This window comes from Drosophila albomicans, chromosome 2R (assembly GCF_009650485.2).
Source record: "Drosophila albomicans strain 15112-1751.03 chromosome 2R, ASM965048v2, whole genome shotgun sequence".
Classification (NCBI taxonomy): domain Eukaryota; kingdom Metazoa; phylum Arthropoda; class Insecta; order Diptera; family Drosophilidae; genus Drosophila; species Drosophila albomicans.
Window position 1 is genome coordinate 29,167,205 of NC_047631.2, and position 15,416 is coordinate 29,182,620.

A 15,416-nucleotide genomic window follows, 5' to 3' on the forward strand; every position below is an offset into this window, starting at 1 on the left:
CTGAGCTAGTATAATTTCGTTAGGTATATTTTCAAATTTACCACTTGCGGTCACACCAAAGCCTGTAGCTACAGTAAACAAGTTACAATTACATTTCATTTTTACTATTATTATTGCTTATTGTCTTGAATAATGGCTGCCAACATTGCGGCAGCCACTGCTGCAGGCGCTGAAGTCGATCCAGTACTAAAGAAAGCCGTCAAATTACTGCACTCTAGCAACCCAAGCTCGGCCGCCGAGCTGCGCCTGTTGCTCGATGAAGCGCTCAAGTTGCGCTTCGGCCCAGAGAAAACCATAACAAAAAATATGAGCCAACGCATGTTGGATGACGAAGCTAACTTCCCGGGACGTGCCACTCCACAACCTCCAGCGCAAACGCTAGCAACTGATGAGATTATCAATCTTACCAACTCACCCGATAAATTGCCATCAGAGTCGCCGGACACGATTGCGGACTCTGATGATGGCAGCGTTGGCGTTGGCTTGGCCATAAGCGGTGTGCTTAACACCGGCGATACAGGTGACTTTGGTGACCTCAATTGTTGTGTCTGTGGCGAAATGGTCTTCAAAGCCACCAATCGTTTGATTGAGTGCTCCAAATGCGGTGCACTTTATCACCAGGAATGTCATAATCCGCCTATTACCAACGAGGAGGCTGCCGACGATCAGGAGCACATCTGGCAATGCGATGCCTGCTGCAGCAAACCATCGACCAGTCGTGCAGCTGCCACACCAACTGCCACTGTGGCCGCTCCAACAACAACTGTTGTTATTCCTGATGAACCGATGCCGCTGGCAAGCAAAGCTAAGTCATCGGTGCCCTCATCGCGTTCTTCGACCTCTTCAAACTCATCGTCGCCTTTCTACAAACCTGAAGCGAGCAGCTCTACTAATGCCAGCAGCAGCAGTAGCAGTAAACATGGCCACAAATCATCCTCATCATCATCCTCCAAGTCGCATAAAGAGGAGCGTGCTACAAAATCGGTGGCTCCCAGCTTAAGTGCCATCAGCGTGACGGAAAAACACAGCAGTAGCGGAACTTCATCACGACGCAGCAGCTCCAATGCCAAGTCCAGTTCTAAGAGTTCTAAACATCACGAGAGCAGCAGCAGCAAACGGCGCAATAAATAAGATTAGTGTCTATAACAATAAACATTTTTATAAAAACAAAAAAATAGGAAAATAAAAATTATTTGCTGATTTGATTTCATTTAATTGAAGAGTAAATATAATTCATTGATTTACATTAAAAAAAAAAAAGATAAATTACCATTAAATTTATATTATTTTTTATTTTATTTAAATGTTAACCCGCTCATTTTATTTTTTAAATAAGACTTGAGCGGATAATTGAAAAATATAATATTGTGTACTTCAATTGTGGGCCACTAATTTATTGGAATTAACAAATGAAAACAAATAAAATGTTTATTGATAATTCGAAGTAAAATAATAATGTTTCCTGTATTTCTTATGGTCCCATTATTATTTCCAATAATACTTAAATTTAGTTTTATTCACTTGTATCAAAAAGCGACAAGAATTTATTGTAAATATCAATGAAAACTATACAAAGGAAACATGAAAATATATCAATTAATTAATTGAAATAGAACTAATCAATGTCTGAACTTGCGAACAGTAACCGCAGGAGTTCGGGGACTTTTGCGTGATGCCGAGTTGGGCGTACTGATATCCGATGTAACCTTACGGAGATTGACTCGCGTTGCCGGCGAATCTTTATTTGGGGTACGTGAAGGAGTTCCACTCGTTCCATTAGAGACTTTACTGGATGACTGTCCGCCCTTCTTCTTGCGCTTCACATTCACAATGACATTGGCATCCATGCTCACATCCAGTTCAAAGTTGAACTCGTATGTTTTGTTGGAACGTGGCTGAGGCGTTAAATCATCATTGATCAACGTTTTGCCGGCACGGCCGCGCATTGATGGCATCGGGCTAAAATTGAGTTTGGCACTCGAAGCAGCAGCAGGAGCTGGGGTTGGTGCCTTGGGCGTCCCATTGGTGTCCAGTTTAACACGTTTTTTCGGGCTGCCGCGCTGTAGCGACGAAGAGTCGCCAGCTCCTCCAACTGCTTTATTGGCTGCCAATTTGCGACGTGGCGTATAATCAACATCCTCTTCCTCATCGGTGTCGAGAATCACATCATCTGAAGAATCAAGGGACACTACTGATGCCTCCTTTTTTATCTTTGGCGAAGGCTTGGCCGCTGTTTCTGCTTTTTTTGCTGCCACCTTTCCGCGCGGTGTATTATCTACATTTTCTTCAAAATCCTCATCCGCTACTGCATTCTTTTTTAGCTTAGGCGAAGGCTTTGCCCTTGCTCCAGCTTTGTTAGCTGCCTGTCTCCCACGTGGCGTTTGATCTGCATTCTCTTCCAACTCCTCATCTGCTGCCTCCTTCTTTCGTTTAGCTGCCGTCTTTTTAACCGGTGGGCTGTTATTATTGTTATTGCTCTGCGGCTTCAATGCGAAATCCAAATCGCCGCTATTAGCAACTTTCATTTGCTTTAGCGCATTGGCAAACCATTCGCGACACTTATCGTAATCGGGCTGCTCATTGTGCGTCAACTTGACCACATATTTCATGTAATCTCCAATGGCAGCTGGGACACCTTTGGCAAAAAGTGCCTTCAATGAGGCATTCACATCGTTCATAAATGTTTCCTTGGCCTGTTGAACTTTCACAGGCACTGCCAGCAGTTTTTGCTTAACCCAAGGCAACTCCACGCCCATCCATTCGATGAGATTGTAGCCCAATATCTCCAGATCTGAGCGTCTGGTAGGCACACCTAAATGTGCATCCCTTGATGTATATTCAATGGTGCCGTTGTGCATCTTACGCGGATCCGGCTTAAAATCACCAGTTACAAAATGTGAAGCGAGTCCAAAGTCAACCAAATAAGCTTGACCATTATCATTTTTGCCATGGCCCAGTAGAATATTGGCAGCCTTGAGATCAGCATGCACATAGCCAGAATTGTGAATGAACTGATACACATCGAGCATCTGCAGTGCCAAGCGATAGATGGTGGCTTCGGGCAAACGATTCCCGTTCTGAACATAGAATTTGTAGATATCGCTGCCATAACGCGGCATTACAATAAAGCGATGCTTTTGGCCATTGATGTCCGAAGAGCCGTTGGCCAGGATGTAGGGCATGCCCAGTGATTTGAGTTTCCGCTGCTTTTGAAATTGCTTTATTTCTTCCAACTTGGCGTTGCGCAAATAGAAATGCATCTCCACAAACAAAGGTCCATTTCCATGTGGCTCCTGTAAAATGCAATTTTGTTTACTCTGCATATTTTTTGCTTATGCTTAAATGACTCACGCATTTGACGACCGCATCATAATTCTTCTCGCCGTTGCGACAAGCGGCATAAATCTCACCAAAGCCGCCAATGCCAATGGAGGGTCCAATGCGCCATTGTCCCTTGGCAAGATCTGTTAGAATTGTGCCCTCCTTTATCTTCTCCGGCATGGCATACAATTTGCCTTTGGCCTTCTTGGCCGGTGCTGCTTTTGGTTTGGCGGCGCGCGGCATTTTTGTTTTTATTTGCTTTTCGGATATTTGACAAAAATCACAATACTTATTACGAAATAATGCTTTAATAAAGTCAAAGCCAAAGCCAAACACAAAATGAAACTACGCTTCGGCATTCAATGCGCGCCATTACACGCACAATGTGGCATTCGCTCTAAACACAAAATTTGACATTCACATTTGAACGTCGCGTCATCTGAATTTCAAATGTACTCTCAATTTTGCGTTAACAGTGCGTAGCTTGGCTAGCAGCAAAACTCAAATCAAATATCAAATCAAATTTTGAAAATCCGATTTATCTCTACTCTCTCTTAATATAAAAAATAATCTAATAATAATTTTAAAGCTGTTACTTGCGTAGGCAATAACCAGTTTAAATACGCACATTACGGTGTTTCGAGTGTTACCAGCTATCTCGATGCACAATTTTTGAATTTGTTAACAGTATCTGTATAATTTTCATCTGAATACCGTTGGACTCTTTTATAGTTTTTAAAACCTAAGGATGAGGTTAGTGTTGATGATAAATAAACATAATTTTCATTTATTTAAATGAAGTATAAGAAACTAAACACGTTAAGCATTTCTATTGCTATCGGCTACACACAGCATCCACATCCAATGCGCAGCTGTTTGAACTGTCACCCGGCTTTTGGATGCCACCCACCCTCAAAGCAAGTTCGGGGAGGCCTGCAACAGGACAATGCCATCACATTTAAAAGGCAGAGCATCGTCGTGTCCGTGCTCAGTAGATGTTCCACCATCTCGGCAGACAAACCAAGAGTTCCGTAAACGGGCAAAATTGCAAAACAAACGGCTAGTAAAAATGACACCGCGCGTCTAAAAAAACAACAAAATATTTGTGAATATTGTGGTGAAGTAGTAAAAATAAACGAAAATATAGTGCATGAAAAACAATCCGAGCAAGATGCAGAAAAGAGGGGCACATTATCGCATGCTAAAGTGTCTATTGTTGTTGGCAATTCAAGTAGCACTCAATGTCCCAAAGGTAGAAGCATTGCCCGACATCATCAAAATTGGTAAGTTTGCAAACAGAGTTTTCAACTGAAAGCCCAGAAGCGAAATAGTAAACTGGGCTGTCAATAGTAGTTATGATTTCATTGATGAATTTTCCATAGCATCTTCAGCACATATCGATTTTTTTCACATCATCTTTATGAAAAGCGCGCGTGTGTGTATCCTTGGTATCCTTGTCAAAAATACTCATCGTACACTCGCCACACAAAGTGTGTCACTATGTTTGTTTGCTTGCTTGTTCGTTTGTTGTCATTTCAAAACTTTACTATTTATCTTGGTGTGTGTATTAAGCTACATTTTTCCCATACAATTTATTGTCGCGCAGGTGGATTGTTCCATCCCTCGGATGACCATCAGGAGCTCGCCTTTCGCCAGGCTGTTGAGCGCATCAATGCCGACCGCTCCATTTTGCCCCGCTCCAAACTTGTGGCCCAAATTGAGCGCATCTCGCCATTCGACAGCTTCCATGCCGGCAAACGAGGTAAGCATACCGTTATGTGTTCGGGGATGATGGGGAGAGAGGTCTTAAGCAAACACCTCACTCAATATACCTGTTATTGTTCTTTCTCTTTACTGCACTCCAGCTTGAGCTTGTTATTCCTGCTCTTGTTCCCATCACAACTTTGATTTAATAACATGTTTATGCGATGCCAATCAATAGCAAATAGAATCGCTTGCCTCAGGTTACCTTAGACAATAACTTGCTTGTTGTTTGTAATCGAAAACCAATAATGTTTTCTGCTTCAGAACAATTGTCATTGACAATTGCATCGTAAATTGTCCTGCAGATCTCATCAATACGAAGCAAATATTTACTAGTACACAAACAATTCATATTAATGGCTTGAAGGAAATTATGATACTATCAGGCTGACTATACAATTGTTTAGAATTCAGGTCGGAATATTTAAAAAGCTTAATCCTAAAATATGTTTCTTATAATATAAAGATTAGTAAAGGAATTCTTAGAACGCGGCATGAAGAAATTGATAGAATAGATAAAATACATTTCGAAATAAATTACTATAAAATTATTTGTCAGATACTTTAAATTCTGAATACATATTGAATGTGTAACGTATTTCTTAAATTTGCTCCTATTTTACGCGATAAGCTTTATTTTGCTAGTAAACAAAATTTTGAAAACAAGTCAACTATAAGATAGTAAACTCAACTAGTCTGACTTGTTGTTAATTGGTTTACTTTAAAAACCATTAAATTCAGCAAATATTTTCTTTTACAACTCAAATATGCTTGATGTAAAACCCTTTTATGTTATCTCCCACCTGCAGTTAATCTCATAGAAGACAAGAACTTGTGCAAGGTTTTAAAGCTTTGCCAGGCCAAAGCTAAGACAAACGACATTAACACTAAAAAAAATCATTCAATATACAGGCAAAAACTGTCCGAAAGCGTGTGATTGTGATAAATGAGACTCACAGAGCTCTCAGCTATCAGACTACATACAAGTAAGAGAATGTGGGCACTGTGACCACATGGAGAGTCACATGACCAGAAATACCTTGAGGCGCACTACAGAAAGCCAAAGTAAAATACGACAGTAACCGGTAGTTGAGAAGGACAGGCACACACACACACACAGATGACTGGTTTATTTGCCACAAATTGAGGTGCCGCCACCCACATAGACAAGGCAAACATAACATGCTCTGGTGTGTAGGTGGTTGCATGCACCTGCACTTACACGTGCAACGTAATTTGATGAGGCAGAAAGGATGTGAGGCTGCTAAAAGGCAAAGCCAAAAAGCAAAATGAAATTATGTCTTTCTGAAGTGCATTTTAAATATGTAGCAGTAGTAGTAACTAGGCAAAAACCAAAACCAAAACCGAACGTTACTGCATCCAAGTGGCATGCTACTTGGTCTCATTATATCTAAGAGAATCCCACAGTTAACTTACCGCCGAGATAATCTCGTTGGCACTCATGATGATGATGACGATGGTGATGCCGAGACTCTGGGATTGCAATTGGGATTGGGATTGGGAACGCGCACCACAAAGCGCATTACGTGAGAATCTATTTAAGTCTTTGCCAGCTCTGCGGGGATTTATGTATAATTTTGCACAAAAAGTTGGCCAATAACTGCAAATCCTTGCCATGCACATAGTATAGTATATATTCCATCTGCTTTCATCTTACAGTTTGCGGCTTGCTCAACATTGGCGTCGCTGCAATTTTTGGACCACAATCCTCGCATACCGCGAGTCATGTGCAGAGCATCTGTGACAACATGGAGGTAAGTGGGTGGTCTTAAAATATGACTACACTCACCCAACAATATGTCTATCTTTCACTTTGTTTAGATACCGCATTTGGAGAATCGCTGGGACTACCGTCTGAGACGCGAAAGTTGCCTGGTGAATCTTTATCCCCATCCAAATACACTCTCAAAGGTAATGTCTTTTTGTGTGTGCACAACTTTAGCTACTTGTTTGCTTAATACTATACTTACTATGTTTATTTGTGTTGCAACTCAGGCTTATGTGGATATTGTGCGTCATTGGGGCTGGAAGACGTTTACCATCATCTATGAGAACAACGATGGCATTGTGCGACTGCAAGAGCTGCTCAAAGCTCACGGCATGACACCGTTTCCCATCACTGTGCGCCAACTTAGCGATAGCGGAGATTATCGGTAAGATATCACTTCACCATCAAAGGGATTAATCAGCTTAAACATGAAATGCATTCTCTATTTAATAGGCCGCTGCTCAAGCAGATTAAGAACTCGGCTGAAGCGCACATTGTGCTCGACTGTTCCACAGAGCGCATACATGAAGTGCTCAAGCAAGCCCAACAGATTGGCATGATGAGCGATTATCACAGTTATTTGGTCACATCGCTGGATCTACACACGGTCAATCTGGATGAGTTTCGATATGGAGGAACAAATATCACTGGCTTTCGGTTGATTAACGAGAAAATCGTCTCGGATGTGGTGCGTCAGTGGAGCATCGATGAGAAGGGTCTGTTGCGATCGGCCAATCTGACAACTGTGCGCTCTGAGACAGCTTTAATGTATGATGCTGTGCATCTGTTTGCCAAGGCATTGCATGATCTGGATACCTCGCAACAGATTGATATACATCCGATTAGCTGTGATGGACAAAGCACTTGGCAGCATGGCTTTAGCTTAATCAACTATATGAAGATTGTTGAGATGAAGGGTCTGACGAATGTCATTAAGTTTGACCATCAAGGTTTTCGCACGGACTTTATGCTAGACATTGTGGAGCTAACGCCGGGTGGCATACGCAAAATTGGCACCTGGAACTCCACGCTACCCGAGGGCATCAACTTTACGCGCACGTTCAGCCAGAAACAACAGGAAATCGAAGCGAACTTGAAGAATAAGACCTTAGTGGTCACTACCATATTGGTGAGTAAAGCTTAAATGCGGTGCTGATGAAAAACAAACGATTCATAAATTTATTCTATGTCTTTAGAGCAATCCTTACTGCATGCGCAAGGAGTCGGCAGTGCCGTTAACAGGCAACGATCAATTTGAAGGCTATGCTGTGGATCTTATACATGAGATATCCAGGTCATTGGGTTTCAACTATAAAATACAACTGGTTCCCGATGGCAGCTATGGAAGTCTGAATAAGTTGACTGGGTAAGCCTCTAAATGCTTGTATTCTTTAGTGAATTATTTTAACTTTCAATTTATTTGCTTTACAGCGAGTGGAATGGCATGATAAGAGACCTATTGGAGCAACGCGCTGATCTGGCCATTGCGGATCTTACAATCACATTTGAACGCGAACAAGCTGTTGATTTTACCACACCGTTTATGAATCTAGGCGTCTCTATACTCTATCGCAAACCCATCAAGCAGCCGCCCAATTTATTCTCCTTCTTGTCGCCCTTATCGTTGGACGTTTGGATCTACATGGCCACAGCATACTTAGGTGTTTCCGTGCTGCTCTTCATCTTGGCCAAGTGAGTGAATCAAGACTAAATTATTTCGATTTCAATTACAAATGATGCTCGTTATAGATTCACACCCTATGAGTGGCCTGCTTATACTGATGCTCATGGCGAGAAGGTCGAAAGTCAGTTCACCTTGCTCAACTGCATGTGGTTTGCCATTGGTTCATTGATGCAACAGGGATGCGACTTTTTGCCCAAGTAAGCAACCATCTACTATATATATATTAAATTAACTAAATCGATTGCAAATTTGTCTTAATTTTAAAGGGCACTTTCAACGCGCATGGTGGCTGGCATTTGGTGGTTTTTCACACTCATCATGATTTCCTCGTACACTGCCAATTTGGCTGCATTTTTGACTGTCGAACGCATGGACTCGCCCATTGAGAGTGCAGAGGATTTGGCCAAGCAAACTAGAATCAAATACGGCGCACTCAAAGGCGGCAGCACAGCAGCTTTCTTTAGGGTAAGCTAAATAGTCTGCATTGAAAATCAAATAACTAATTTAATTGATATGCTTACAGGACTCAAAGATCTCCACATATCAGCGCATGTGGTCGTTCATGGAATCGGCACGTCCATCAGTGTTTACGGCCAGCAATGGCGAGGGAGTGGAGCGCGTTGCCAAAGGCAAAGGCTCCTATGCTTTCCTGATGGAGTCCACATCGATTGAGTATGTGACCGAGCGCAATTGTGAATTAACGCAGGTGGGCGGCATGCTGGACACCAAGAGCTATGGCATAGCCACACCGCCAAGTGAGTGGAAAGAGCAAAGATGATTGAATTGATTGTCAACTACAGAGTTTATTTAATTCTATTTTACAGACTCGCCTTATCGCACTGCCATCAATAGCGTCATACTCAAGTTGCAGGAGGAGGGCAAACTGCATATACTGAAAACTAAATGGTGGAAGGAGAAACGAGGTGGTGGCAAATGTCGTGTTGAAACATCCAAATCCTCGTCGGCTGCCAATGAACTGGGACTGGCCAATGTGGGCGGTGTGTTTGTGGTGCTAATGGGCGGCATGGGCGTGGCCTGTGTCATAGCTGTCTGTGAGTTTGTGTGGAAGTCACGCAAAGTTGCCGTCGAGGAGCGTTTAAGTGCCATATTAAATGAATGAGGAAAATTGTAAACCCAAGACGAATGGGTTTAGTAATCGGTCGTATCGTTTTGGACCAGGAATTAATTGTGCAACTTTTGCATGATATCCCAATAAATACATGTGTATGTGTGTAGTATATAGCTACTAATCTGACGTTTGAGATCAGACCAAAAATATAATGTTGGGAAGAAAGATATATAGAGAGAAATGGCGCCACCAATGAAAAATCGCACAAGAAAACCAAATAGAAGAAAATAACGTTTCACTTGAAATCTTTTGACAAGTAGCGATAGTCACAAAATTTATATACAACAACAATCTTATAATAAACATACTTACATGCATAAAAACACATAAATATATACAAGAATATATATACACAAAAGTTATATGATAAACGAACTTTCGTATTATGGAATGATATAAATAGATTACAATTACAGAATACAGAATACAGATTACAATCGAAATCGTATGCATTTATATTACAAATGAAAAGCATTTTTGGAATTGTACTTTAGCCAATAAGCGTAGTTAAATTATACACAAACAACATTTAATACATCCCCAATGCAAAAACATATACATATATAAACTTTTGACAAACATACTAATAATAAAATAAACGAGAAGTAAACCTCCCCAACCAATGCTCATAATAACTAAGGTAGATTACTTATATACATATGTAGCTAAGCCTAAGTCAAGTATATTTAATAATAACTCGATAGTTTAAACCCTCCTCTCTTTATGGTTCCGATCCCCATCCGTTCCTAGCTTTAAGTTTGTACAATGTAATTACCTTACACGCAATTTTGATGAACAACAATTTCATAAATATAATTAAATAAACGAAGTTAACACTGCAAACACAATAATTCAATCCGGAATCCTTCGACTGAACACCTGCAGCAAATTGCTGCTTCGACTTCGACTGACATTCGACGTGACTGTGAATGTGAATGTGAATATGGGTGTCTATGAGTGAATGGGGATGTGAATGTCGACACCTAACCGCAAACTGTCAATCAGATGGTTAACCGCAGTAGGTTTTCCACCGGTTTTTCTTTCCTTTCTGTATTGAATATTTTATGCGCCTCCTCCAAATGCGTTACAATCGCTTCCGATTTTAATTGGCTTTATGTTTTACGCGATATCCTCAAAAAAACAGGAAAACAAAAGGCAACTTCGTAAGCATTGTTCGCTTTCACTTTTCAGTTGGCTTGCAGTGCTATCGACATCAACATGAAGTTTTCCGGATACCTTTTCTCCTTATTGTGTGGATTAAAATTGCTTTTTCTTGTGCCGGCAAGGGCCAATGACTTTTCCTCGTTTCTCAGCGCAAACGCTTCTCTTGGTAAGCTTAAATCACAGCTAAAGATATAGTCGACAATTCTTTATGATAATCCTTTTAGCCGTGGTTGTGGATTACGAGTATATGGCCACTCACAGACAGAATATTATGGCGCATTTTGAGAAAATCTTGAGCGATATTGTGCGCGAGAATATGAAGAATGGTGGCATTAATGTGCGTTACTTTACGTGGAATTCCATCAAAATTAAAAAGGGTAAATAAAAAAAGAATACTTTAGAGCAAACCCCGAAAATAATGATTATGATCATGAAATAAGGAAGACTACCCATCTTAGACCAAAAATAAAAGCTAAAAGTAGTTACCTTCCTAATTGAAATTTATCTATGGACAATCTTTAGATTTCTTGGCTGCCATAACGGTGGCAGATTGTGAGAACACCTGGAATTTTTATAAAACCACGCAGAGAACTTCGGTTTTATTAATTGCCATCACAGACTCGGATTGTCCACGTTTACCACTAAATCGTGCGTTGATGGTAAGCACATTATGCAAACTATATATGTAATTATATTAAAGATTTCTTTTACCATTAACGAAAAGATACCCATGGTGGATCATGGCGATGAATTTCCCCAAATCGTACTGGACGCCAAGGTGCAAGGCATTTTCAAGTGGAAAGCAGTTGTTGTGCTAGTCGATCAATCCATACGTGGGTAGCTTAAGAGTACCACTTTTAGCTCTTTTAGCTTTTAAAGATACATTTCATTCCTACCTTGTAGTTGAAAGCAATCCGATGTTGGTAAAATCTATAGTACATGAGAGCACCACCAATCATATACCGCCCATTTCGGTGATTCTCTACAAGATCAATGAGAAACTGCGTGGCCAGCAAAAGCGTGCTGCCCTGCGGGAGGCATTGGCTCAATTTGCTCCTCTCAAACACGAACTGAAACGTCAGAATTTCTTGGTGATTTCCAAGTTTCATGAGGACATTATTGAGATTGCTGAGACGCTGAGCATGTTTCATGTGAACAATCAATGGATGTTCTTTGTGCTCGATGAACTTCGAAGGGATTTCGATGCCAATACAGTGACTATTAATCTCGATGAGGGCGCTAATATTGCCTTTGCTCTCAACGAAACTGTGGCGAATTGCGTTGACACGCTGAACTGCACCATAACTGAGGTATCCATGGCATTGGTCACCTCATTGTCACGCATGATCCTGGAGGAACAGTCTATCTATGGCAAAATATCAGATGAGGAATGGGAGTCGATACGTTTTACCAAACAGGAGAAACAAGACGAAATGCTGGAGTACATGAAGGTGAAGATATTCTAAATAAACCAGGCACGGATTCCTGATTATGATGTTTTTTAGTGAAAAAAATAACTTAGAACGAAATTTATTGCAGCATAATAATTCTTTTTGAATGATCTACTTTTAACAGTTGTAATTTTAGATACTTTTATTTTTCCTAAATAATCATATTATTTTATTTGTGTAAAAAAGTAATGAGTATGGTTTTCACTTGTTTTAAATTAATCATAATAGATCCATAAAAGAATATGAAATTTTTAAAATTCAACTTAGAAATAATTCTTTATGGACTATCTAATCCTTTAAGTCCTTTTACACTAGGATTACCTGAAGCTAAACAGCAAGTGCGCCAGTTGTGCCAGGTGGCGTTTTGAGACTGCCATTACCTGGGGCAAGAGTCAGGAGAATCGCAAATATCGTCAGGGTAAGCTTAGCTTTAAATCTTTACTCCTTTCATAGCCTAATCCCACCCGTTCTCAGCGCCCACTCGCACATCCAAAAACCGTAACTTCGAGTTCCTAAACATTGGCTACTGGAGTCCTTTGTTGGGCTTCAACTGCCGGGAGCTTACGTTCCCACACATCGAGCATCATTTTCGAAACATTACCATGGATATTGTGACAGTGCACGTGAGTCTTTGAATCAGGAATATAATTTTAATATATATTGGTTCACAATGCTCGTAGAATCCGCCCTGGCAAATACTAACCAAAGACAGTCGCGGCGTCATTGTCGAGCACAAAGGCATTGTCATGGAAATCCTCAAGGAACTAAGCCGTGCTCTCAATTTTAGTTACTACCTGCATGAAGCGAATTCTCACGAATACCAACCTTCGCTGATCCAGGGCACAAATGATAGCGTAAGCAACAAGTAGAGAAGATTATATAATTCAATTGCCTGTAACAATATTACAATATCTGCAGGATGAGCTAATGGGCTCGATGACTTATCGCATTCCTTATCGCGTTGTTGAGCTGGTGCAACACAATGATTACTTTATGGCCGCTGTGGCAGCCACCATCGATGAGCCGCACAAGAAGCGCTTCAATTACACACAGCCCATAAGTGTGCAGAAATACACGTTTATATTGCGTCAACCGGATGAAGTGAGTCGTATTTATCTCTTTATGGCGCCATTTACGCTTGAGACGTGGGGCTGCCTGGCGGGGATTACACTGTTAACAGCACCCATGCTGTATGCAGTCAATCGTCTAGTGCCACTGCAAGAGCTGCAAATCAAGGGACTGTCGACGGTCAAGAACTGCTTCTGGTATATCTATGGAGCGCTGCTTCAGCAAGGTGAGTTATGCCTAATCCATTGCCTACAAGATATTTACGCAATTTTTTTAGGTGGCATGTATTTGCCGAGAGCGGACAGCGGCAGATTGGTTGTGGGCTTCTGGTGGATCGTTGTCATTGTGCTCGTAACCACCTATTGTGGCAATTTGGTTGCTTTTCTCACGTTTCCCAAGTTCCAGCCAGGTATAGATTATCTGTCCCAACTCTTTAACCACAAGGAAATCAAGCAATATGGACTACGCAATGGCACCTTCTTTGAGAAATATGTGGAGACCACAACTCGCCAGGAATTCAAGCGTTTCGTTGAAAGTGCTGCTATCTACAACACAGCACAGGGCGAGAATGTCGAGGCAGTGAAACACGGAGACCGTATTAACATTGATTGGCGCATCAATCTGCAGCTGATTGTGCAGCAGCACTTCGAAGTCGATAAGGAGTGTCGCTTTGCCCTGGGCAAGGAAGACTTTGTGGATGAGCAAATCGGCTTGATAGTACCATCGAGTAGCGCCTATTTGCATTTGATAAATCAACACATTGATCGATTGTTTCGCATGGGTTTCATTGAGCGTTGGCACAAAATCAATCTGCCGTCAATGGACAAGTGCAATGTTAAAAATGTTCAGCGACAGATCACCAATCATAAGGTGAACATGGATGACATGCAAGGCTGTTTTATGGTGTTGCTGTTTGGCATCATTGCAGCACTGTTGATCACCTGCTTTGAGTTCTGGTATCATCGTCTGGTTGTTGTGAAGCGACAGCGTAAGAACATTACGTTTGCCAATTGAGAAATACAACAAGACATGGAGTCGCATCCGATATTACAACTTGAAGTGTGTAAAATAAGTTGTGGTTTTAATTTGGGTTTTTACTATATGAACATTATTTTGCAATAAAAATCAGCTCCAGCTTATTCTGTTGTTCATCTCAGTTATCTCCTCTTTACGTCGAGTTGGCGTTGGGGCCACGACGACGGCCAAAGCCGTGCACAATGTTGACGAAGCGACGGTTGTACTGGATCCTGCGCTTAGCACGGCCGGTCTTCTTCTTCTTCTTCTCCTGCTTCTCAACCTTTGGGGTCTGGCCCTTGACCTTACCGGCACGCGCCAAAGAACCGTGCACCTTACCACCGATCATGGGAATGGTCAGATCCAACTCGAATGAGCTCAAGGCGGTCACGGGAGTCTCGTTGGTCAGAGCAGCACCCTCGCAGTTCAGGCTGAACTCCTCGGTATCGAAGCCATGCAGCTGAGCCAGCTGGGCCTGTTTTTTGTGGGAAACAAAAAAGTTAGGTTAGGGGGAAGTTTTTGTTGTCGTGACCAGTATAAATAACTTACCTTGACGCCAGCAATGGTGGCATCCTGGGACACCTCCAAGGCCTCAATTGTTTCCAAACCACGTACGAACAACTGCATATTGATGTGCTGTCGAAATCAAATAGGAATACAATTTAATATTGTCGGTCACACACACACACACATGCAGACTACGCCTGCTCCAGTACGAAAACACGTGTAGCACTGTGCATCGCTATTTTCACAATTTAGCGTAACGCTAACTATTATATTTTATGCTCATCACATTACACGCACTTTCTACTAGGCTTTGGTCATTATTTCGTTATTAAAACCTTTTAAAATTGCATTTATTTAGCAAAAAATTTTGCTCACCTTGTCACTTCTATGCGGATCTATCGAAAAGAAAGAAACTAGGGTTGTTGTCGATATGTTACACTTTGCGTCGTACCGTATTTCCGATAGAGGGCGCCACACGCATAGAAGCAACGCTGTACTTCGTTAAAGAGTTGCCAGAAGATTAAA

At 41.5% G+C, this 15,416-nt stretch overlaps 5 protein-coding genes across 5 annotated transcripts; 3 read left to right on the plus strand and 2 right to left on the minus strand.

Moving 5' to 3' along the window:
• Positions 1-19: 19 nt before the first annotated feature.
• Positions 20-1,342, plus strand: LOC127566084 (integrator complex subunit 12). The gene has a single exon (XM_052007628.1). It carries the CDS (start codon positions 133-135, stop codon positions 1,129-1,131), a length of 999 nt encoding a protein of 332 aa, XP_051863588.1. The 5' UTR covers positions 20-132; the 3' UTR covers positions 1,132-1,342.
• Positions 1,343-1,487: 145 nt separating this feature from the next.
• On the minus strand, positions 1,488-3,721 carry LOC127566079 (nucleosomal histone kinase 1). Its single transcript, XM_052007620.1, has 2 exons — positions 3,352-3,721; positions 1,488-3,293 (listed from the first exon to the last, which is right to left on the minus strand). The coding sequence occupies exons 1-2, from the start codon at positions 3,562-3,564 to the stop codon at positions 1,620-1,622; spliced, it is 1,887 nt and encodes a 628-aa protein (XP_051863580.1). The 5' UTR covers positions 3,565-3,721; the 3' UTR covers positions 1,488-1,619.
• Positions 3,722-3,939: 218 nt separating this feature from the next.
• LOC127566073 (glutamate receptor ionotropic, kainate 2) lies at positions 3,940-10,004 on the plus strand. The gene is made up of 13 exons (XM_052007581.1): positions 3,940-4,074; positions 4,174-4,604; positions 4,928-5,083; positions 6,766-6,860; positions 6,928-7,017; positions 7,102-7,259; positions 7,328-8,003; positions 8,071-8,240; positions 8,306-8,566; positions 8,624-8,755; positions 8,825-9,023; positions 9,082-9,313; positions 9,383-10,004. Exons 2-13 carry the CDS (start codon positions 4,472-4,474, stop codon positions 9,676-9,678), a joined length of 2,598 nt encoding a protein of 865 aa, XP_051863541.1. The 5' UTR covers positions 3,940-4,074; positions 4,174-4,471; the 3' UTR covers positions 9,679-10,004.
• Positions 10,005-10,707: 703 nt separating this feature from the next.
• Positions 10,708-14,694, plus strand: LOC127566074 (ionotropic receptor 93a). The gene is made up of 10 exons (XM_052007582.1): positions 10,708-11,017; positions 11,076-11,228; positions 11,374-11,510; positions 11,576-11,684; positions 11,755-12,302; positions 12,618-12,720; positions 12,777-12,925; positions 12,983-13,156; positions 13,221-13,596; positions 13,648-14,694. The coding sequence occupies exons 1-10, from the start codon at positions 10,906-10,908 to the stop codon at positions 14,382-14,384; spliced, it is 2,598 nt and encodes an 865-aa protein (XP_051863542.1). The 5' UTR covers positions 10,708-10,905; the 3' UTR covers positions 14,385-14,694.
• Positions 14,431-15,416, minus strand: LOC127566092 (FAU ubiquitin-like and ribosomal protein S30). Its single transcript, XM_052007640.1, has 3 exons — positions 15,267-15,416; positions 14,934-15,020; positions 14,431-14,859 (listed from the first exon to the last, which is right to left on the minus strand). The coding sequence occupies exons 2-3, from the start codon at positions 15,009-15,011 to the stop codon at positions 14,539-14,541; spliced, it is 399 nt and encodes a 132-aa protein (XP_051863600.1). The 5' UTR covers positions 15,012-15,020; positions 15,267-15,416; the 3' UTR covers positions 14,431-14,538.